This window comes from Cervus canadensis, chromosome 19 (genome assembly GCF_019320065.1).
Source record: "Cervus canadensis isolate Bull #8, Minnesota chromosome 19, ASM1932006v1, whole genome shotgun sequence".
NCBI classification, from domain to species: Eukaryota; Metazoa; Chordata; class Mammalia; order Artiodactyla; family Cervidae; genus Cervus; species Cervus canadensis.
In genome coordinates this window covers 9095187-9120948 of record NC_057404.1, presented here as the reverse complement: position 1 = coordinate 9120948, position 25762 = coordinate 9095187, and the positions used below count along the sequence as shown (strand labels likewise).

General features: G+C 42.8%; 1 protein-coding gene across 1 annotated transcript in view; it reads right to left on the bottom strand.

The window, feature by feature from the left end:
* Window positions 1-25762, bottom strand: part of RELL1 (RELT like 1) — a 75710-nt gene that overhangs the window by 33724 nt on the left and 16224 nt on the right. Inside the window, exon 2 of the mRNA XM_043438412.1 lies at window positions 2386-2610. Coding sequence (XP_043294347.1) covers window positions 2386-2610 — 225 coding nt within the window. The remainder of the gene's footprint in view (window positions 1-2385; window positions 2611-25762) is intronic.

The following is a 25762-nucleotide window of genomic DNA, read 5'->3' as shown; positions in this document are numbered from 1 at the left end:
CATTTTCCTTGCAAAAAGTTGTCAAGATGCTTGAAGCAGCAGTAGTTAGTTGGCTACTTGGCAATATGGCAGATGAGACAAACCTTTATAGCCCAATTCATTCAACTTTTGAAGCGCTGGTTGTGCAACATAAAATCGGGTGTTGTTGTGGGAAAAACTGTATCTTTTTTGTTGACCAATGTCAGCTGCACACATCAGTTTTCAGTGCATCTCATCAATTTTCTGAGAATACTTCTCAGATTAATAGTTTTTCTGGGATTCAGAAAGCTGTAGTGGATCAGACAGACCGAAGACCACCAGACAGTGACCATGACCTTTTTTTGGTGGAAGTTTGGCTTCAGGAAGTGCTTTGTAGTGTCTTCTCCATTCAAACACTGAGCTGGTTGTCTCTGCTTGTTGTATAAAATCCACTTTTCATCGCATGTCACAATCTGATCGAGAAATGGTTTGTCATTGTTGCATAGAATAAGAGAGGATGACACTTCAAAATGACAGGTTTTTTTTGATTTGCGGTCAGCTCATGAGGCCCCCCCCCCCCATCAAGCTTTTTTGCCTTTCCAATTTGCTTCAAAATACCAAACAACATAGAATGGTCATTGAATTCTTCAGCAACTTCTCCTGTAGTTGTAAGAGAATCCGCTTCAAAGATCTTCTCAATTGGTCATTATGAACTTCAGATGGCTGGCCACTGCACTCCTCATCTTCAAGGCTCTCGTCTCCTTTGCAAAACTTCTGGAACCACCACTGCACTGTACGTTCATTAGCTGTTCCTGGGCCAAATGCGTTGTTGATGTTACGAGTTGTCTCCACTGCTTTCTGACCCATTTTGAACTCAAATAAGAAAATTTTCTAACATCATTTCCATAGTCTAAAATACATATAAAATAAGCAGCAAGTAATAATTCATTAGCAAAAAACTAAAACATACACATTAAAATGATGTATAACATAACCACATTGAAGAAAGTATTCCAATATCAAATGGCAAAGTTCAACAATGCAAAACCACAATCACTTTTGCACTACCAGATAGATTTTAAAAGATTAACTCCCCCAGCAAAAGTAGCAGCACAAAAATGGTGCGACCTATTCAGTTTTCCTATTGTTCTTATTAGAATCTAATTCAACTGCAACAGTAAGGGTTACTATATGAAAAAAGTCAAAGTGTTAGGTGCTCAGTCGTGTCCAGCTCTTTGTGATCCTATGGACTGTAGCCCGACAGGCTCTTCTGTCCATGGGATTTCCCAGGCAAGAATATTGGAGTGGGTAGCCATGCCCTTCTCCAGGGGATCTTCCCGACTCAGGGACCCAACCCTAGTCTCCTGTGTCTACCAGCACTGCAGGTGGATTCTTCACCATCTGAGCCAGGAAGCCCAGTGGTTAAAATATACTGAGTGCCATTTGTGACAAACACCAAATGTATCTTCTCTCTAATTTCACAATACTCTTACAAGGTGAAGATTGCTATCCTCATTTAAATTAAAATTTTAATGAAATTAATAAAATTAAATTTAAGTTAAACGGTGATTTAGAGCATATTAACTTGTCTAAGGCCACAAGATAAATAAGAGTAAATGACTTAGTAGTTATTTAATAAATGAAAGCAAAGTTTCTAACTCTAGGTGTGGTTCCTATAATATTTACAATGATGCTACACCACAGTATTTGCCTTTAAGATGGGTCATTTTGTAAGTGTTGCTGGGGGTATAGAGAAAAGGGAACCCTTGTGCACAGTTGGTGGAAACATAAATTGGAACTGCCGCTATGGAAAACAATATGGACATTCCTCAAAAAATTAAAAATAGATCATATGATCCAGCAATTCCATTTCTGGGTACATACCCAAAGGAAATGAAAACAGGAAGTGAAAGTGGAAAGATATATGCACTCCTATGTTTACTGCAGAATTATTCAAACTAGCCAAGATATGGAAACATCCTAATGTCCATCAAAGAATAAATGGATAAAGAAGATCCATTGATCAAGTAGTCAATGAGAAGAAATAGATGTTTTTCTGGAATTCTCTTTTGCTATGATCTAATAGATGTTGGCAATTTGATCACTGGTTCCTCTGCCTTTTCTGTACTATAATTATCAAACTTGGAGACAGACTACAATTGAATGATTCCTACCCCAAAAACAACTGACAATTATGTGATAGAGGTGTTAAACATCACTACAATTGTAATCATATTACAATATATAAATGCACTGGAATAACGTGTTGCACACTTTAAATTTACGTAATGTTATTACATCAAATATATTTTGATGAAAAAAGATGGATCATTTGCCTTACAGAGACAGAAAACATACATGACTCATTTCTTATTAAAAAATTGTCTGCACTCCCATTCCCACAAAAAAAATAATCCAGATTTTTACCTATCTTTTCAACCTTTTCTCCTTCAACATCTTGCTCAGCTTCTGTTGTACATCGATAGCCCTTCTTCTTAAGCAGGTGGCAAATGAGGACGCCAAAGAGACCCATGACGAAGAACACAGGGACAAGGGCATACGCGATATATTCCGGGTGTCCATTCCCAGTGTTGTTCGTGGGCGAGGGCGTCGTCTCGGTTTTGGAGGGTAACGGATGGCTGCCGCTATGATCTGAGGAAGAAACATACACAGCCGCATCAGATGTCTGCTGGAGACAAGGAACATCTGACAACCTTGGGAAATGTTCCTGTTAAATGTGAATCTGCTTCCAAAACCACAGGCCAGGCAGAGGCTGGCAGGTCCGGCAGGACAGGCACATGGGCTTGAGCTCCTATCCTGACCCTGCTACTCATAATCGGGGCCACCTTGGGGTAATTTTTTTTTTTTTTTAAGCTCTCCAAGCCAGCCTCTGCTTCTTCATCCGTGAGATTACCTATACATCGTGGAGTGAATGCACAGAGTTTCAGCAAAGGGTCCACACAGAGGACACACACCATCATTAGGTGGTATCACAGCAGAGTCCTTAGCAGCTAAAAGCACAGACTCAGGAGACTTGGGGTCAAGTCCCAGCTCCACCACTTTGCAGCCGTGTGACTCTGGGCAACAACTTAATCTCCATGCCTTGGTTTCTTATGAACAGACATACTAATAGTACCCAACCCACCCCTCGAGGCTTGTTATGAAGGTGAAATAAATGAATACACATAAAACATCTAGAACCATTGCTACAAGAAAGCAAATGCTCAACTACACAACAGGCATCACTTTAGGCATTTGTGACTTACCACTGAGCAAAACAAAAGACCCTTGTCCTCAAGGAGCATATGTCCCAGAAAGATATAGTAAACTGACTGACCTAGTGTGTGAAAAAAGAGAGACAAATCCAGGACGCATCAGGTTTGGGGCCTAGGGGCACACATATAAAAAAGAAAGCATGTGCATTTGCGTGTCTGCTTACCAACAAATGATCATTTATGGCATGACTGTTCTATGAAAAGCACCAGCTGGGAGCTGGATAAAGAATGGAAAACAAGATAGCATGACCAGTGCCAACGTGGAGCCTGTGGGGTGATGCTGGAAACAGGCGCTAAATAAGTGAACACCTGGGCAGGTGTGAGAGACTGGGAGAAGGTCTGCATGGGGCACTAAAAGAAACAGGAACAGTGGGGACCTGTTTTATGACCTCAGAAACAGTGCAGCTGGGAAGGGGGCCTCTATGGCGGAGAAGGAGCCATTTGCTTCTGGACAAGTGAAAGTTCCACATGGACTTCCACCAGAAGCAGCTAGATATCTGGGCCCACGAGCGTGCCAGGATATACAGGGAACTGAGTCACCTCCACGAAGGAGGGAGCCCAGCTCGTACAATCATAAGATTCTGCCAGTTAAGATAACGGAGAAAGAGCCGACTGTGTGGAAATTCAGCCAAGTATCAATTCACACACACAAGATGAAAAGGGAGTTATCACACCAAGGAAGTGACGTCAGGAAGGATGAGGACTAAAGGAAAATGTGGGGTTTGACTGAAGTGAAGTCTCATTATTTGGGGTACTCAGATTCTGAAGTGATACAATGAGGTTTTCTGCATCACAGAGATTTACGCATATTGCTTAAGAAACCCAGAAACCAGAAATCTAGATGCATTTAACTATAAACTCTCTTGAGAATATTTTGGTGGGGGAAAAAAAGAACTGTATTGTAATGGTCACATGAGGACAAAATACCAGGTGTGAAATGACCACATTTCATCACTGCAGAAAACAATATCAAACAGAGGGCTGTCTCACTTTCAGATGGAAATAACCATTATCTCTGCCCATGAAAGGAAACTGCTGGTTTCTCAGGTTTTGTAAAAGGTGGCATTCTTTATATTATCATGAAACCTCTAGAATTCGGGGATAAGCTACATATTTATTCTGATTTCTCTCCCAAGAATATAATTAATAAATGGATGAATGAATAAAAAAGAGTACACACACACACTTCCCTAAATATATGCAAACATCCAAATTAGGGTTTAATATCAAGACTTAATTTCAGTAAAAACCAGAAATATTTAACTCCCTTAGTAATTCTAAGCATTTTATTTATTAATTCCTTTTAAAAAACATATTCCATGCAACAGGAATAGATAAAGCAGGCAACATGCTAAGACTGAAAGAGTTTTACTCAGAATCATGGTCGGTTTCAATCTGGAAGTGGTAAATTCTGTTTAGGGAGCAGCAGAAACAGGAACGAAAACGGGGGCTCAGAATTGAAACCAAGCAGCTCGTCCTGAATCAGGTGGTTAAGAATGTGTGTTCATCATTAATTTGACCTCTAGGAAACACTTGAAAATACTATGAATTGAAAGTTTGTGATTTACAGACAGGTGTCAGTCATTTAATCTCATAATTATCACACCATGGAAAAAGCTGAGGAAGATATGACTCTAAATTAGTGAAACATGAATTACAGAGATGCACTGTAGCTGAAAGGTCAGACTGGCTAGCATAAATAATTGCTTGGCCACTAACTAGGCATGTCACCTTGAATAAGTTTTTTAACTGCTCTGTTCTCAATTTCCTCATCTGTAAAATGGAATCAAAACGATTGTACCTTTCTACAATGATTTCAAAACGTTGCCCCAAATCTTTGGCAGTCATTGTTTTAAGCCACTAAGTTTTGTGGCAACTTTTTATATAGCCAAGTAACTGGGAGACTATTTGTTAAATTTATAGTGAGGATCACACACATTAGAGTATTTAGGAAAAGATAAGCACTATTAGAGTGTTTATTCTTGGGCTTCCCTGCACTCAGGTGGTAAAGAATCCGCTTGCAATGCAGGAAACCTGGGTTCGATCCCTGGGTTGGGAAGATCCCCTGGAGGAGGGCATGGCAACCCACTCCAGTATTCTTGCCTAGAGAATCCCCATGGACAGAGCAACCTGTTGGGCTACATTCCATGGAGCTGCAAAGAGTCAGATATGACTGAGAGACTAAGCACAGCATATAGAAGTGTTTAGTTATTATCTTGATAGAACTGCACTACCCAATACCGTAATCACTAACCACAAATAGCAATTTAAATTTAAGTAAATTACAAATAGATAAAATTTAAAATTCAGTTCCTTAGGTGGACTAACCACATTTCAAATGCTCAACAGTCATATGTGGCTAACTGGTTCATATTAGACAAGTCAGATAAAGAACATTTCCAACATCCCAAGAGCCTCTAGATAAAGGTAAAAGAGGAGAGTGGAAAGCTGGCTTAAAGCTCAACATTCAAAAAACTAAGATCATGGCCTCCATTTCCATCACTCCATGACAAAAAGTGGGGAAAAAGTGTGAACAGTGGCAGATTTTATTTTCTTGGGCTCCAAAATCACTGCATATGGTGACTGCAGCCACAAAATTAAAAGACGCTTGCTCCTTGGAAGAAAAGCTATGACGAACCTAGACAGTGTATTAAAAACCAGAGACATCACTTTGCTGACAAAGGTACATACAGTCAAAGCTATGGTCTTTCCAATAGTCAAGTATGGATGTGAGAGTTAGACCATAAAGAAGGCTGAGCACCGAAGAATTGGTGCTTTCGAAGTGTGGTACTGGAGAAAACTGATCTCCTTGCAGTCCAAGGGACTCTCAACGAGTCAATCCTAAAGGAAATCAACCCTGAATATTCATTGGAAGGACTGATGCTGAAGCTGAAGCTCCAATACTTTGGCCACCTGATGCAAAGAGCTGACTCATTGACAAAGACCCTGATGCTGGGAAAGATTGAGGGCAAGAGGAGAAGGCAGTGACAGAGGATGAGATGATTGGATGGCATCATTGACTCAACGGACATGAGTTCAAGCAAACTCAGGAGATGGTGAAGGACAGGGAAGCCAGGCCTGCTGCAGTTCATGGGGTCACAAAGAGTCAGAGGCGACTGAACCAGTGAACAACAAGAAGTTATATTGTACAGCCCTGTTATAGACTACAAAGAATCATTAAAGAGCAAAATGTTGACTGGAGAATCTCTGTTATCTACCTCAGCAATTTAAGAATAACTTTTAAATCACAAAGTAACTATTCACAATTAATGCCTAAGATACTGGTTAACTTAGGTAGGCTTAATGTTTCTTCAGTTTACACTAATAATCTGCTTAGAGACACCACATCCATCTTTTTTCTTCATCCTTAGCTGACTCATATCTGAATTCTGAAAAGCACTGAGTCCAAATTAATAGCAAAGGTTGTTGTAACATTATTTATAAAAAGTCAAAAAACAGCAACAACTGCATGTTTGACAATGGGATAATAATAAAATATCTAAGTCAACCATTGTCTATCCATTTGATGGAATAATATGCACCATTTAAAACTATTCATGAAGATTTTGTGACGATATAGGGACATACTTATAATCTAATATTGAATTTTAAAAGATGGATTCAAAAACTGTACATACTGTAGGATCAAACTAGTAAAAAAAAAAACAACAAAGTACATGAAGATATAAACTACACGAAGAAATAACCAAAATAGTAAGTGATTCTTGGTAATTGGATAATAGGTTAATAATTAATTATATTTCTATGCTTTTCTGTAATTTTTTAAAATTCTTACATATGTATTACATACGTACCAAGGTGGTAGACACTTTAAAGAAAAAAAAAGATATAGAGCAGAGGTTGTGAGCCATTTGAGTCATAGATCACTGATCCCTTTGTAAACTTGTTGGATCCTATGGTTCCTATTTCAAAATTGTGCTTCCAAATTCTGTAACCTCTGGACCCTAAGGTAACAGAAGTGCAAGTGCCTTGATAAGGATAATGCCCAAGCATCTGCATGAGTAACACAGTGAACACTGACTGGTGCCATTCGCTGAGATGAAAAATATCTGGGAAAAAAATCAAGTTTGAATGGTGCTATGGGTTGAATTTTGCCTCATGCCCAATACATGTGTGGAAGTCCTAACCCCAAGTATGTGAGAACGTGACCATATTAGGATACGGGGTCTTTTTACAAAGGTAATTGAGTTAAAATGAAGTGTTTAGGGTAGACCCTAGTCCCACATGGCTGTTGTCCTTTAAAAAAAAAAAGGAAATTTGGAGGCAGACGAGCACAAAGCGAAAACATCACGTGAAGACAGAGATTAGAGTGATGCTTTGGAGAAGCCGAGGAACACCAGGATTGCCAGCAAACCACCAGAATCCACAACAGAAACGTGGAACAGACAGATCCTCACAGCCCTCGGAAAGAGCAACCCTGCTGGCCTCACCTCGGAGTTCCAGCCTCCAGAACAATAAGACAAGAATTGCTCCTTTCTAAGTCACCCAGTGTGAGGTGTTTTGTTACAGGGGCCCTAGCATGTATTAGCATATACGCTAATGTACTTGCACGGAGAAGACAATACTCCATGTGTAGTTTTGAACATGTAGTGATAGAGGTAAGCAGGGGCCCTTCAGATGGAAATACCCACTGAGCAACTGGATCCACTCCATGAGGAACTAGGAAGAGAAGCCAGGACTCTAGCTTGGAACACGAAGGAGTTTCCAGAAGGAATGAGCAGTCAGCTAGGTGAGATGCTTCAGGAGAGAGCAACTAAAATAGGAAGGAAATGTAAAATGGTGCAGCCACTGTGTAAAATAGAGGTTTCTCAAAACAACAACAACAACAACAAGAATAGAATTACCACATGACCCAGCAGCCCCATTTCTGGGTGTCTATCCAAAAGAACTGAAATAGGATCTTGAAGACAGATTTGCACTGTCACGCTCTTCACAGCATTATTTACGGTAGCCACACGAAAGGAACAACCTAAATGTTCGGATCTTTGAGCTGATAAAGAAATGTGACATGTACATATAATCAGATCCCATTCAGCTTTTTTAAAAAGGAGGAAATCTCACCATAAAGGCAACAAAAATGGACTAGAAGACATTGTTGTCATTGTTGTTGGGGTTGTTCAGTCACTAATTCATCTCCGTCTCTTTGCAACCCCACAGACTGCAGCACACCAGGCTTCCCTGTCCTCCACTATCTCCTGGAGTTTGCTCAAACTCATGTCCCCAAAGTCAGTGATGCCATCCAGCCATCTCATCCTCTGTTGTCCCCTTCTCCTCCTGTCTTTAATCTGTCCCAGCATCAGGGTCTTTTCAAATGAGTCAGTTCTTCTCATCAGGTAGCCAAAATATTGGAGCTTCCGCTTCCGCATCAGTCCTTCCAATCAATATTCAGGGTTGATTTCCTTTAAGATTGACTAGTTTGATCTCCTTGCTATCCAAGGGACTCTCAAGAAGACATCAGGCCAAGTGAAACAAGCCAGTCGCAGAAGGATGATTACTGCAGGATTCCACTTATGTGAGATTATCTAAAATAGTCAGATTCACAGAAAGAGCAGCATGGTGGTTTCCAGGAGCCAGGGGCAGGGAGAAACGGTACTGCTATTCAATGGGGATTAAGTTTCAGTTATGCAAGAGGAATAAATCCCAGATATTTGCTGGACAGCATTGCGCCCTTAGCTAACAATACTGCATTGTGCACTTAAAAATTTGTTAAGAGGGTAATTCTCATTTTAAGTGTTCTTACCACAGTAAAAAAAAAATAAAATAAAATAAACAAATAAAAAGAAAAAAGAAACACCCTAAGAAGAATCTTTCGAAAGAGAATTGAGAAAAACTGAAGACAAATTGGGCCACGTAGAAGTTTGCATAAGAACACATGGAAAATCTTTAACTGCTGACTTAGGAAGCAACTTGTAATTTTTTTTTTTTAACTATCCCCTTGTTGTGCTTTGCTACCTATTTCTCCATAGTTTCTTAAAGTAAAATCCTAAAGCACATACATACATCATACATAAAATGAAAAAATAAATACAATAAAACAGGAAAGAAACACCATTCAGTGGGAGATCTTTATGGCCTTGGAGGGAGCGGTTTTTCATAGACAGAAGGGAAGACTAGATTCCCTGGGCTGAGGAGCAGAAACAGCTCAGCTTGCTCTTTCGAGAAGCTCGATCTGAGCATTTAAGGGTAAGGGAGTTCACCTTCAGCATGAGGGGAAGAAATTTTTCTTTGCCTTTTTGAATTTTTTTTTTTCCCAGCTGCACTGCATGGCACACGGGATCTTAACTTCCCCAGCCTAGGGTTGGGCCGGGCCCCGGCAGTAAACGTGTGAGGTCCTAACCACTGGACTGCCAAGGAAATCCCTGGAATTTTTTTTTAATGACTGAAAGCAGAGTGTTTCTTTACAGGCAGCAGAAAAGGAGCCAAAAGGAGAGTCTGAGACGGTGTGTAGAGTGATGACCTTGAGGACCTGGAGGAGATGATTTCCGTAAGAAGGAAGGAGGTGGATTAAAAACTCGAACAGGTAAAAGGACACCTTGTCCTCCAGAGGCAGGGGGTCCACGAGTGAGTCCTTTAGGGTGGGCGGAAGGACCACAAATGGGAGCCTCCACTGTCTCTGAAGGTAAGAGATGGCATCTGTTGAGACCCCAGGGAAGAATAAGGGGCCTGAGGGGATGGTGAGGCTTAGTGGAGAGTCTGCAGGAATGGGAGAGGCCTGCAAAGGCATTCGGGGCACAGCTGAGATGGACACCCCAAATCTACACCTGGGCTAACCCATGCGGGAGGGCCACCGGAGCAGGAAAGAAAAACAAGAGACCCAAGGGAATCAGACACCAGGGATCAGGGTCAGAAAGGAGTGCAGGCCAAAACGGAGGAAGGAAGAGGTTGGTTTAAGGTAGAAGAGGTCTAGAAGTGCTGGAAGTCTCGCTCAGACTGGTCTGTTACTGCTCTATTACCAGCAACAAGAACTACCACCAGCACACTTATGGAGCATATACAAGCCACCACTAAGCTAAGCATTGACTCTTCAAAGCAAACTTCGGCCACAGCTACGGGTATTCTCCCCATGCTACAGATGGGAAAGGAAGCACAGAAGGCTCACAGTCTTCTCAAGGTCACGTTGCTACTACACGGCAGCACCTAGATTCATGCCCGGCAGTCTGGATCCTGCCTGCATGGACGCTGCTTCCTCCTCCCTGCCCTGAGGTCATCCTTTACCAACTCTTCTGTTAAAATGCGAAATGCTGCTTTGCTCTCATATTTCACAACTGAGGTCAAAGGCTCCCCAGATCTCAAAACTGAGTTCCAATTAGTACAGCAGGAAGTAGGATGCTTTGAAAATGCCTACTACCAGACCCCTGGGCAGTTTCCTGGATGAACAAGTGTAAAACTGAATCTGTCCTCCATCTCTGAGCTCCTACCCAATTCCCAAATCACAGCTCATCTTATACAGGCCACAACCTTAGGTCCCTCAGCCTCTTCAAAACAAGCCCATCACCTCATCTTTAGTATCCTCCACACACACCAACAGCCATTGAAACGGGGAGTGTCTCAGCTCTTACTGATAAACATGATTCCCTTCCATAACATCACAAGTAAGTCATGTCCAACAAAAGCCAGGGGTTGTCAAAATCCTTTGTGTTTTTCCTAGACCCAGTCAGGTTGTCTTAATTCATTGTATTTTGAGGACACAATAGTATTGAGTTTTGCCAAGATCCTGTTGACAAAGTCACAAAAGAAGGCAAGAAACGGAGGAAGAGGTATGAGGAATGGCTCAAAGTCAACCCCCCAAAATCAAAAGCAGTTTTCTAGCCTGGTTTCCAAGTAATACAAGTTTCCAACTGACCCCAATGGTAACAGGAGCTGAGAAGCAATGGCGCAGAAATGGCATTCCTCAAACCCAGTGGGCATAACGTAAGGGTTGCTAAAATAATGAGGAAGACGGTGATAGCCTGAGACTCCAGATAAGGAAGCCCTCATGACTCCTCCCAAGCAGCTTCATTCCAGCCAGGGCCAAGAGCATTTTGATGGTTCTGATAGCAAGTCTATCAGGAAAGGGGCACGTTCTCAGAAGCTTGGGTGACCCAACAACTCTGTGATGGGAGAAAAGGACTTGGCTGGAAAGTAGATAGCCTACCCAGCTTGGTTGGAACATTGCTTTTAAACACACTCACACACCCTAATTTTTTTTTTTTTTTTCCAGCAAAAACATTCAAATCACAGGACCCAAAAGCAGCCTATTTTTGGACTACATCACTGACTAGCAGGGCAAAATCTGCATTTCTCTAAAAAGGGGTTTTTCTTCCTCCAGCTCTTCCCTGGCTGCCTCTGTGATTCACCTCTCTGTGCCTCAGCCTGGTCAACTGGAATATCATGTGCTGGCGCCCATGTCCCTGGTTCTTGACACTCCATACTCCACCTTCTTCAGCTCCATCCACAATTCCCTCTGGGTTGGTAGACCACACAAACCTACCCTCCTGTGTCCACAAGGCAAAATCCCCCAAATTCTAAAGATAAGAAGTCTTATACTGCATTTCACAGCAAAATTCAATCTGCCAAACTCATTGGTAGCCAAACTTGATGTGATAAGAGGCTATTTACAAACTCTACTCCACTGAGTCTGCTGCACAAATATGAATATACTCGATGAGACCTCTCAAAGGGGCTTGGGGCACGGGGCTCAAGGGTTTTCGAGGGTCACAATCCTATGAGGTGCGTATTCATTAGAGAGAGGAACTGGAGGTGGGGGAGGGTCTGTCACTTGCCCGGGGTCACACAGCTGGAAACGAGTAACCGCCTGGAGGAAAAGCCAAGCAGATCTCGTTTCAGGACAACGCTCAAAGCCAGCTCACACACGGCCTCTCAACCCTACTCCGGCTGAGCTAAGATCTATTAGCTCCTGAAAAACAACCTCCTTTATTAAGCTAATTGTTGAAACACAGTTTAAATCAATTATGTACACAATGAAAGGGCAGAATGCAAAGCAGATTCTACAAAATAAAATCATTTCCAATTATTTCTATTTTTGGCTACAGAGATAACCAAGGCCATGGAGCACTTAAGAGACACCCCCACCCCACCCCCAGCACCACTGACCGAGATACAGCATTTGCCCAAATCTTAAAAGCTTAAAATGTATGAAGAGAACAAATGAGCGTATATGGAAATTGGAACACAATGAACTTCAGTATATAAATAAGTCCTAAACTTTGTAGTGAAACTTCAGGCAGCTACCAGTTTCCAAAGGCCTCCCAGATAGACAGCTGCTACACCCCCCTCGCCCCCTCCACAGCTGTGACAAGACAGGAAGGGGAAACCCAGACAGGACCCACCACCCAGAGTCCACTCACCCATGACACAAAATCCCTCCCAACGCGCACAGCCATTCAGTTACCTTTACCTTGCTGAATTGCTTGAAACGCTACCTTGATACTGGAAGGTTCTCTTTTTCATTTTCACTTTTTTATTTTTAATTGGAGGACAATTCCTTTAGCGTGTTGTGTTGGTTTCTGCTGCACTTGATTCTGGACAACAAAACCCACTATAGGAACAGATGGAGGCCCGGAAAGCCTTCCTCAGAAAAACATGCATAAATCAGCAATGTCTGGCTGTGAACCCCTGACTGACACGTGCGTTTGGCTAAGAGGTCCCTTGGAAAACACAGCTGGCTCTGAGGTTTCTGCTCATACCCGTGAGACACCAGATGCACCTGCGCTGGGCTTCGTCGCTCAGTCGTGTCTGACTCCTTGTGACCCCACGGACTGTAGCCCACCACGCTCCTCTGTCCATGGGATTCTCCAGGCAAGAATACTGGAGTGGATATTCTTCTTGGAGAATACCTCCTATCCCTTCTCCAGGGGATCTTCCTGACCCAGGAATCGAACCAGGGTCTCCTGCATTACAGGCGAATTCTTCACCATCTGAGCTACCAGGGAAGCCCCAGATGCACCCTGGAGGATGCGAACATGGAGTGCTCAGGGTAGCAGGAGCACCCCAGGATCCAGAGACAGGCATTAAGCATGGGAGAGAAAATCAGGGAGGAGGAAGCACCCAAGAATTCAACATACCAGGAACGCTCAACAGGAAAGCTCCTCGCCTCGCCCAGCACTTGGCTAAATGTGGCTTCAAAGAGCTTTTGTTAGAAATAATAAGACAAAATGAGGTTTGTAAACCTGATGGCAACCTGGTTCCAGATTTTAAACAATAAAAATTCTAAAACAGCAATAAAGGCTAATGAGGACAACAGGAAAATGGATTAAACAGTATTACAGACTTACTGTTTATTTTCTTAGCTATGATGATGGTGTTGTGGTTATGTGGAAGGAAGTCCTCAGTCCTACAAAATGATAGCAGAGGGATTTAGGTGAAATGCAACACTGTCTACAACTTGATGTCAAAGAGTTCAGCCAAAAAAAGTAGGTAAGTGGATGGATGGATGGACGGCTGGACAGAGAGGGTGAATAAGTGAATACAGTAAAATGTTGGACCCAAGAGGTTCACACAGCAGTCCACTTTACTTTTCACCTTCTCTGTAATAATAAAGTTCTCTAAGTCCTATGTTGTCACTTTTTAAATAGCCTTTGTGGGAGCCTAATTATTATTTTTAATGGGAAAATGCATTTCAATTTCTAGCGTACTTTCCAATTACTCAAAACGGAATGTCTGGAGCATAACCCTTCCTTAAGCCGCAGTTTCTTTGTATAAGTACCACAGGAGGTGAGAAGGGAAGTAGTATAATTAGTGTGGATCCAAGGAGAAAAAAGACTTTATGTTAGGTTTCAAAAGAAAAACTGAATTTGGCTGGACAAAAAGGAAATAAACATTCTTGATAAGCAGGAGGTTGGTAGGACAAAACTGAATTACTCTTGAACCCCAGGTAGCAACCAGAACAAAGGACTGAAACTGGGGTGACGTCAATATACAGATACAAAAATACTTAAAAATAATGCCAGAAACTGTAAATATTTGCCATCCCAGGTTTCCATTTAAACTAGAATGGGAAAACTAACTCTGCAGAGTAAAAGTTCCTATCATTCTCCACAACTGTCTCAGATTTACCATTTAAAGTGATTTCTTAAGGCCACAGAACTTTCTGACCAAACACAACTCTTCAGGGGCGCCAAAAGATTGAACACAGAAAACAACTACAGCCTCGTAGCAACTCCTTGGGAAGGGAATCAGTTTAGGATACAGGTGTTCTGAGAAGCTGAGGAGTTCAACTTCTAGACTCTCCCCGAATCTTCCAGAATACCTCAAAGGTTTGCATTCAGACAACATAGAAGTCTCATCTAACCTGAGCGCATCCCCATGGGGTAAAGTCAGCTTGTCAGTGTCCACACTGGGGCACAGGCCAGGAAGCCACTCGCCAAGCCTCTAAGACGGCTGAGAAGCTCTGCGGGGAGCCCCAGGGGTGGGCACATCATGGGGTGCTCTGAGAGGGGTGTCGCTGTTCAGTCGCTCGGTCAAGTCCGACTCTTTGCCACCCCATGGACTGCAGTGTGCCAGGCTTCCCTGTCCTTCACCATCTCCTGGAGCTTGCTCAAACCTGTATCTGCTGAGCTGGTGATGCCATCCAACCATCTCATCTTCTGTCATCCCCTTTCCTTGCCTTCAATTTCTCCCAGCATCAGGGTCTTTTCCAATGAGTTGGCTCTCCGCATTAGGTGGCCAAAGTATAGGAGCTTCAGCTTCAGCATCAGTCCTTCCAATGAACATTCAGGATTGATATCCTTTAGGATATCCCAAGAAAAAGAAAGGCAAAAAAGCAAAATGGCTGTCTGAGGAGGCCTTACAAATAGCCGTCAAAAGAAGAGAAGCAAAAAGCAAAGGAGAAAAGGAAAGATATACCCATTTAAATGCAGAGTTCCAACGAAAAGCAAGGAGAGATAAGAAAGCCTTCCTCAGCGATCAATGCAAAGAAATAGAGGAAAACAATAGAATGGGAAAGACTAGAGAGCTCTTCAAGAAAATTAGAGATACTAAGGGAACATTTCATGCAAAGAATAAAGGACAGAAATGGTATGGACCTAACAGAAGCAGAAGATACTAAGAAGAGGTGCAAAGAATACACAGAGGAATTGTACAAAAAGGATCTTCACGACCCAGATAATCACAATGGTGTGATCACTCACCTAGAGCCAGACATCCTGAAGTGTGAAGTCAAGTGGGCCTTAGAAAGCATCACTATGAACAAAGCTAGTGGAGGTGATGGAATTCCAGTTGAGCTATTTCAAATCCTGAAAGATGATGCTATGAAAGTGCTGCACTCAATATGCCAGCAAATTTGGAAAACTCAGCAGTGGCCACAGGACTGGAAAGGGTCAGTTTTCATTCCAATCCCTAAGAAAGGCAATCCCAAAGAATGCTCAAACTACCACACAATTGCACTCATCTCACACACTAGGAAAGTAATGCTCAAAATTCTCCAAGCCAGGATTCAATAATACGTGAACCATGAACTTCCAGATGTTCAAGCTGGCTTTAGAAAAGGCAGAGGAACCAGAGATCAAATTGCCAACATCAGCTGGATCATCAAAAAAGCAAGAGAGTTCCAGAAAAAAAATCTACTTCTGCTTTATTGACTATGCCTTTGACTGTGTGGATCACAACAAACTGTGAAAAATTCTTAAAGAGACGGGAATAGCAAACCACCTGACCTGCCTCTTGAGAAACCTGTATGCAGTTCAGGAAGCAACAGTTAGAACTGGACGTGGAACAACAGACTGGTTCCAAATAGGGAAAGGAGTACGTCAAGGCTGTATATAGTGAACTTGCTTATTTAACTTATACGCAGAGTACATCATGAGAAATGCTGGAATCACAAGCTGGAATCAAGATTGCCAGGAGAAATATCAATAACCTCAGATATGCAGACGACACCACCCTTATGGCAGAAAGTGAAGAGGAACTAAAAAGCCTCTTGATGAAAGTGAAAGAGGAGAGTGAAAAAGTTGGCTTAAAGCTCTACATTCAGAAAACTAAGATCATGGCATTTGGTCCCATCACCTCATGGGAAATAGATGGGGAGATAGTGGAAACAGTGCCAGACTTTACTTTTTTGCGCTCCAAAATCACTGCAGATGGTCACTGCAGCCATGAAATTAAAAGACACTTGCTCCTTGGAAGTAAAGCTATGACCAACCTAGACAGCATATTAAAAACAGAGACATCACTTTGCCAACAAAGGTCCACCTAGTCAAAGCTATGGTTTTTCCAGGGGTCATGTATGTATGTGAGAGTTGGACTATAAAGAAAGCTGAGCACCAAAGAATTGATGCTTTTGAACTGTGGTGTTGAAGAAGACTTTTAAGAGCCCCTTGGACTGTAAGGAGATCCAACCAGTCCATCCTAAAGGAGATCAGTCCTGAGTACTCATTGGAAGGACTAATTTTGAAGCTTAAACTCCGATACTTTGGCCATCTGATGTGAAGAGCTAACGCATTTGAAAAGACCCTGATGCTGGGAAAGACTGAAGGCGGGAGGAAAATGTGACAACAGAGGATGAGATGGCTGGATGGCATCACCGACTCAATGGACATGAGTTTGAGTAAACTCCGGGAGTTGGTGATGGACAGGGAGGCCTGGCGTGCTGCAGTCCATGGGGTCACCAAGAGTCAGACACGACTGAGTGACTGAACTGAACTGACCCTTTAGGACTGCCTGGTTGGATCTCCTTGCAGCCCAAGGGACTCTCAAGAGTCTTCTCCAACACCACAGTTCAAAAGCATCAATTCTTCAGCATTCAGCCTTCATTATGGTCCAACCCTCATATCCATACATGACTACTGGAAAAACCATAGCTCTGACTATATGGACCTTTGTTGGCAAAGTAATGTCTCTGCTTTTTAATACACTGTCTAGGATTGTCTTAGCTTTTCTTCCAAGGAGCAAGCGTCTTTTAATTTTATGGCTGCAGTCACCATCTGCAGTGATTTTACAGCCCAATAAAATAAAGTCTGTCACTGTTTCCATGGTTTTCCCATCTATTTGCCATGAAGTGATGGGATTGGATGCCATAATCTTAGTTTTCTGAATGTTCAGAGAAGAGTGTAAGCAAGGGTAATGCCCAAGGTGCTGTGGGGCCCAGGAGAGCTCAGCAGTTTGGACCCCAGCTGAATCCCCTCTCCTCTTCTCCTATTCTCTTACCCTTTCCTCTCCTCTTTCTTTTGCTGTGTTCATGCTTGTCCATTTGGGGATTTTTTTTTTTAAGTCTTTAGTTACTGTAGCACTGTCAGGCTCTTGAAAATGGCTGGAGGACAGGAGTGGAGTGAGACTTTGTAGACCTTTCTGTGCCTTTCAAATCGTAAACTATGGGGCTTCCCTGGTAAAGTGGTAAAGAATCCAGCTGCCAGTACAGGGGACACAGGTTTGATCCCTGATCTGGGAAGATCCTGTATGCCATGGGGCAACTAAGGCTGTGCGCCCCAACTACTACTGAGCCGGCGCTCTAGAGCCCAAGAGCCTCAACTACTGAAGCCTGGACGCCCAAGAGTCCGTGCTCCACAACAAGGGAAGCCACCCAATGAATGAGAAGCCTGCGCTCCGCAAGGAAGAGGGGCGTCTGCTCATTGCAGCTAGAGAAAAGCCCAGGCAGCAGTGAGGACCCAGTACATCCAAAGATAAACAAACAAAATTATTTTTTTAATTGTAAATTATATACACTCAAGAAAGAAGTGTAATTTATTTAAAGACATTCTTGCTATGACTGCACAACAATGGGACTTCAGAAATTTAATATTCACTTCAGATTCTTCTCTAAAGGTGGTGTGTTATAAAGAATGAGTTGCTATAAGAAGGTAACCACAGAGCAGCATTTACCTAGTGTCTGCAGTCTCCAGGAAGTGTTCTATCCACAGATGCTTCATACACAATTCCAGTTCATTTCCACAACATCCGTAAGGTAGGTTATCTCATTGCCCCCATGTGCAGATGAGGTCCACAGGGGTTCAATATACATGGGGTTCAATAACAAGTCCTAACGTGTGGTGGGACAGGATTTGAGCCAGGCCATGTGATCCCAATGCCCCCCACTTTTAGCCACATTGTTTAGTAGCGTCTGGAAGAATGGAGATTGGTTTTCAGCTTTACCTAGTAAGTGGCACATGCCTCATAGTAACAGGCGGGTTAAACCATCACCATTGACCAGAGAGGTGGGCTGAGACCCACATCCACATTCATCCACTCAAATGCCCTAAAGCTGCTTTTCTCCAAATGACCCTATTATATACGATAAACACTGGAATCTGCATGCATCTTAAGTGTAAAAAATCGTCTTCATGGAAAAGGATTAAAGTCAGCGAAAGAAGTATGACATTTGTATTGCATTTATTTTTTTAAAAATACTCAGCAGCTTAAAATGTCCCAATATTAATTTTAACTACAAAAAAGCAAAAGATCACTCTATAGTGGAACTCTGATTCCTCCTTAACTATTCTATTATGAAAATAAAAGGAAGACTTGCCCCTATCTATTGAAAAGCATCTTGTTCACAGTGTACATTTTCACATTATTACTCACAAACTGTTTTACTTAGAAGCAATTCTATAGCCATCACAAACATAATTTGTGCTAACAATGTTCATTACAAGGCATCTAAAAATCAGGAAGAAAGAAAGAAGAAAAGAAGGAAGGAAAAATAGAAAAGGACAAAGAATCTTCCATCATACACATTACTAGCTTGAGACATCGACTGTATAGGATATAAAAGTTTCCACGCAGATGACTCGACCCTTTCATTGTTTTATCTGAAACCTCTAATCCCAAGGAGGTAAACAAAAGGGTGGATGAGGTTCTCACTTTGCAAATAAATCAGTGATGTAACATGACATCAAAGGGGAGAGGCAGAGAAATAAGCCAAGTAGAAAAACCAACACTTAGAGCCTGTAACAGCCTCCCCACCCACTTTACTGCAAACACATGGTTGGGCATACAGTAGCCAATGTTAAGAAACCCAACAGAGGTGACAGAATTCGCAAGAAAAGCCCAATTTAGGTCAAAGATGCCTATTTCCCCAAGTAGCAGGGAGAAGGTCTTTTTGTTGTACGCCTGACCCCGTCACAATTCTTGGAACACAGTTTTGCTGTGTTATGCTTAGTCACCAGTTGTGCCTGACTCTTTGCAACCCCATGGACAGTAGCCCATCAGGCGCCTCTGTCCATGGGATTCTCCAGGCAAGAATACTGGAGTGGACTGCCATGCCCTACCCCAGGGGATCTTCCCAGCCCAGTTGGCAGCACCTTAAACATTTGCCACATGGAACCTGTGAATCGTGAAAGCAGATTCCATCCTCCCCAAGGGGCTCCTCAATTACTGAGCAAGCATCCACTTTCACTGTAACTGGACCAGCAGTTTTGTTAAGATGCTATTTGATGGAACAGAATGGCCAATGTAATGTCTTCATTTGCCAAATACTGACAGCTTTTAAAAACATATATAAATAGGTTCTTGTCAGAGTCTGGATGACTGATCCACCCTGCAGCTTTACCCATTTATTAGGTAAGCCCTTTCCAAAAGGTGTACATATACTAGCAAACTCCTGTATTCTTCCAAATCAACAGAAGTTTCCCGTTAGCAGACATTCAAAGGAAGGCCCACAAAGAGCAGTAGGTACCCAAACCCAGTGGGGGAACTGGCCCTGCGCTGCATTTTCACCAAACTGGATCCCTTTCCACACTGCCGTGACCTGTCAAGGAGCAGAGCTGACACGCCCTCACCAAAGGCACTGCCCTCTTTCCGCAGGGGCATGGGCCCCAACAGATCTGTTCCTGCACACTCCTCACCAGATGCCAGGCAGGGACTAGGTCAGGAATTATTCAAAATACGGGAGGAAGCTAACTGGCAAGTGCCAGGACAAAACCACCAAATGGGAAGAGGAGGGGCCAGGATGGCCTATGTCTGGCAGACACTGCAAGAGAGGGACCCGGGGAGGAAGGGGTTTCCTTAGGAACCAGTGATTCCACCGAGAGGGTGCTGATGCGGAGGACCAGGCTTCCAGGAACTAGGTCCCTGGATTTCTGGATACAATCAGCCCCAAACAGGGTGGGAGTCCAGCCAAGTAATTTCCACTGCGCAGAAGAAAACACTTACTAACCACGTGGGAAAATAAAGGGTGTTGCCGAGCTGGCTGGTGCTAGTAAGCAAGGGCTTCAGGAGGGAAGACTGCCCGGTGCCCAGCCCTACAGAGAGATACTGACAGATTCTCAGGAGGGGTGTTGGGGGTTCACCATCCTGCTTCCAGGGCCTCTGGGATGCTCCACCACTCTATCGCCAACTGCTGACAGCACCAAACCTTCACCGAGTGCTTATATATGAGCCTGGCATCTTTACTTGCTTTTTTTTTTTTTTTAAATCTTCAGGACTCTTAGGTGTTACAATGAAACCCATCTCAGAAATGTAGGCATTAAAGAACAAAGTACTGAAGTCAAAGTCACTCATCTGGGGAATGGCCAGGATTTGAACCAAAGTCTGCTGCGAGCAAGGCATGAGCTCTCAACAAAGCTGCTCCCTAGAAAGAATGGAGGCAAAGCAAAAGCAAGTTTTTTCTTGGCTGCACTGTGTTCATTCAACTTGCTTCCTGGCTGTGAGAACCCAGGCAAGTCCATTAACTTCCCGGTGCCTCAGTTTCCTCACCTATAAAATGCAGATAATAACAGAATGGTTTCTGAGCAGGAAATGAAATGAACTCGGGTTTAGCAGAGGTCTTTGCACAGAGTAAGTGCTCAGTAAACGTTTTCAAACCAGTTCAAGGAAATCAACCCTGAACACTGACTGGAAGGACTGGTGCTGAAGCTGACGCTCCAATACTTTGGCAAGCAGATGTGAAGAGCTGACTCTTTGGAAAAGACCCTGATGCTGGGAAAGACTGAGGGCAGGAGGAAAAGGGGATGACAGAGGATGAGATGGTTGGATGGCATCACCGACTCAATGGGCATGGGTTTGAACAAAGTCCAAGAGACAGTGAAAGACAGGGAAGCCTGGCGTGCTGCAGCCCATGGGGTCGCAAAGAGTCGGACACTGAACAACAACAAACATTATCCAGCATTGCAGCGATGTTTGTTACCGGTGGTAACAAGTGTAAACGCTGCTATCCTCACAAAGTTCCCGGCTCAGCTGGAAACACAAAGCCAAGATACAGGAGACTGAAACTAAAGAACGTGAGCCCGACTGGAGGGCAGTGTGAAGTGTGGGGAACAGAGCAATACCTTAAGCCCTGAAAGCGAGGAAGCAGCTGCCCTAGGAGGCACTCTCGGGGCCCATCTTCAGCTCCCACAACACGGACATCAGTCCAACTTCTCTTCCTTCCAGGAACAGGAAGCCGGTAACGATTAAACAGAAAACTACAGAAGTCCTAAACACAGGGTTTTTCCAATTAGTCACAGGTTAGGTCAGGCAGTGTTCCTGCTAGGCAGGCATGCGGCCAGCCTTCTGGGAATATGGGAACTGGCGAGCAGAGGTGATACATGTGGAAGGTCACGGTCCAGTCCTTGCAGGGAAGTCACAAGTCCTTTGACGCAAAGGCTCCCCTGGGGCTGTTAGCGCAAAGGGAAAAGAAACTAGGATATTTTCTATCCTAGACCGCTTCAGAAAAGGCAAACAGAGGCAAGATTAAACAGATGTAATTAGGAAAACCCTAGATACAGAAAGCGGAGAAGGCAACGGCACCCCACTCCAGTACTCTTGCCTGGAAAATCCCATGGAGGGAGGAGCCTGGTGGGCTGCAGTCCATGGGGTCGCTAGGAGTCGGACACGACTGAGCGACTTCACTTTCACTTTTCACTTTCATGCATTGGAGAAGGCAATGGCAACCCACTCCAGTGTTCTTGCCTGGAGAATCCCAGGGACAGGGGAGCCTGGTGGGCTGCCATCTATGGGGTCGCACAGAGTCGGACACGACTGAAGCGACTTAGCAGCAGCAGCAGCAGATACAGAGAATCTGATTTTGAAGGGGAAGAAATGAACGTCAATAGCCTGAACTCAAATAAGAACTCTGAAAACCAGCAGCAAAGGTTAGACACATAGAAAAATACTATAAATAATAGTCATATACTGATGTATAGTATCAGTGCTTTGCATAATTACTAGACCAAGCACTTCACAGGTATGAACTTGCTTAACCCTTACAATAATCCTATGAGGTAGGTACTATCATTTTCAACTCCATCTTCCAGATATGAAAACTACAGCACAGAAAGGTCAAATAACTTACACCAAATCACACAGATAGCAAGTAGCAGAGGTGAGTTTTTAATCCAGGCAGCCTGTCTCCAGAGCCCCAAACTCTGCTCTATTGCTTGTGAGAGTTAAGAGTTTTAATATTCAGTAAAGTTCCACAAAATGGGATCATCCATGGCTCATCTCTATGGTGAGTTAGAGTCTTGAGTAGAAAAATCTATGGGTAATTATTACTCATCTAATTCAGTAATAAACCGAGAGTGAGAGAATGGTGAATCACCTATTGGGAAGAGAAGGTACATTTAAGTTCTATTCTCTCCAAGTCAATTTATCTATTTTTTGGCATTAAGTACTAATTAAAAAAAAATTCCTGCTATGATTTATAAGAATCAAATCAAAAAAGCCATCTGATCTGCATTCAACACTGTTGAAACTGCTGATTACTTACTGAAATTTCTAAACTTCTCTTTGACTTTTAAAACAATAGAAGCTATTCGCCTGAAGGGATCAGATTTGCCATATCCCTTTGCTCAAAATGATTGCAATTGTTAATGAAAAATATTAAGTGAAGGAATAAAGTCATGTTTTGAACTAACATGATCTCAGTTTTTCTTGAAAGAAAAAAAATACCAAAACGTTTACATTAGTTATCACTGAGTAGTGAGATTATAGGTTATTTTTATTTTCTTTTTAGTATTTTGTATCTTTTGTTGGTGGAATTTGAGAGCATTTTTTTTTTCTTTTTTGATTTTTAACATTTTCTAAAATGTCCTGATGGCAGTCACTACAGTTGTTGGTTTTTTTTTTCCCACTGCAAGTAGAAAGTCAGCAAAGAATCTTCATTCCTATTAAGTTGAACCCTATGAAACTGTTGTCTCTGTAGGTCAAAAACAGTGGAAGACTGGTAATTTCATATGGCTTATCCTAATAGTAAGGTAATGCCGTAGAGGTAAACCAAAATACTGAAAATGCCTTAGTAAGGAGACCACCTATAACTGCAGTCCATAATATTTACATACTGGATATCCCACTGACTCAAGGCAGAGAAAATGCTATGCAATCTCTGGTCTACACCTTAGGAGAGAAGGCTCAACAGAAACCACAGAGAGGTGTAACTTCTACTTTTATTACACTAAAAAACACAATGTAAATATTTAAGTAATATGGCATGGGCCTGATCATTTTTTTTCTTTCCCACTATACTTTTTTTTAATCAGTGTTTCTTTTTCTTTATTTTTGGCTGGGCTGGGTCTTCCTTGCTGTGGCGACTTCTCTCTGGTTGTGACGAATGGGGCCAACCCCTCTTGGCGGTGCCCCGGCTTCCCAAGGTGGTAGCTTTTCTCGTTGTGGACCACGGGCTCTAGAGCACACAGCCTTCAGTAGCTGGGGCACGAGGCTCAGCAACTGCAGCTCCCAGGCTCCAGAAAACAGGCTCCGTAGTCACGGCCCACGGGATTAGCTACCCCGCAGCATGGGGGATCTTTCTAGATCAGAGATTGAGCCTGTGTCTCCTGCATTGGCAGGTGCACTCTTTACCACTGAGCCAGCAGGGAGGCCCCACTACACTTTTTTTTTAAAGCCTTTTCAGTCTTTAAGTAGTAAACAACCATAATTTCAAAGAGATTATTACGGCCACAACGTTTTAATATCATGAACTGATGTTTGCCAGTGGGAAAGATGACTATTTCATTTTCCAACAGCCAATTCTCCATCACCAACTGGGTGTCCTGCAATTCACTTCAATTCTGACACCAGCTCCCCATAGTTAGTGCAAACCCCACAGGTTTAAGGGCTCAGTCCCACAAGGACGGTGTCCATTTCAGACACCAACTGCAAATAGCATCTATCAATTTAACCAAAATGTAGTACTTGGGTACAATCTCCAAAACAACAGAATGATCTCTGTTCATTTCCAGGGCAAACCATTCAATATCACAGTAATCCAAGTCTATGCCCCAACCAGTAATGCCAAAGAATCTGAAGTTAAATGGTTCTATGAAGACCCACAAGAGCTTCTAGAACTAACACCAAAAGAGATGTCCTTTTCATCACAGGGGACTGGAATACAAAAGTAGGAAATCAAGAGAGCATGAAATAAAAAGCAAGTTTGCCCTTGGAGCACAAAATGAAGCTGCTGCTGCTAAGTCGCGTCAGCCATGTCCGACTCTGTGCGACCCCACAGACGGCAGCCCACCAGGCTCCTCTGTCCCTGGGATTCTCCAGGCAAGAACACTGGAGTGGGCTGCCATTTCCTTCCTCAAAATGAAGCAGCACAAAGGCTAATAGAGTTTTGCCAAGAGAATGCATTGGTCATAGCAAACACCCTCTTCCAACAACACAAGAGAAGACTACACATGAACATCACCAAATGGTCAACACCAAACTCAGACTGATTATATTCTTTGCAGTTGAAGATGGAGAACCTCTATACAGTCAGAAAAAACAAGACCAGGAGCTGACTGTGGCTCAGATCATGAGCTCCTTATTGCCAAATTCAGACTTAAATTGAGAAAAGTAGGGAAAGCCAGTAGGCCATTCAGGTATGACCTAAATCAAATCCCTTATGATTACAGAGTGGAAGGGACAAATAGATTCAAGGGAAAAGCTCTGATAGACGGAGTGCCTGAAGAACTATGAACAAGGTTTATAACACTGCACAGGAGGTGGTGATCAAAACCATCCCCAAGGAAAAGAAATGCAAAAAGGTGAAATGGGTGTCTGAAGAAGGCTTACAGATAGCTAAGAAAAGAAGAGAAGTGAAAGGCAGAGGAAAGATATACCCATCTGGATGCAGAGTTCCAAAGAATAGCAAGGACAGATAAGAAAGCTTCCCTAAGTGAACAACGCAAAGAAATAGAGGAAAATAATAGAATGGGAAAGGCTAGAGATCTCTTCTTCAAGAAAAGTAGAGATACCAAGGGAACATTTCCTGGAGAGATGGGCACAATAAATGACAGAACCAGTATGAACCTAATAGAAGCAGAAGATATTAAGAAGAGGTGGCAAGTATACACAGAAGAACTATACAAAAAAGATCTCAACGACCCAGATAACCACAGTGGTGTGATCCCTTGCCTAGAGCCAGACATCTTGAAGTGCAAAGTCAAGTGGGCTTTAGGAACCATTACTACAAACAAACCTAGTGGAGGTGATGGAATTCCAGCTGAACTATTCCAAATCCTAAAAGATGATGCCTTTAAAGTGCTGCAGTCAATATGCCAGCAAATTTGGAAAACTCATCAGTGGCCAGAAGACCGGAAAAGGTCAATTTTCATACCAATCCTAAAGAAAAGCAATGCCAAAGAATGTTCAAAATATTGCACAATTGCACTCATTTCACA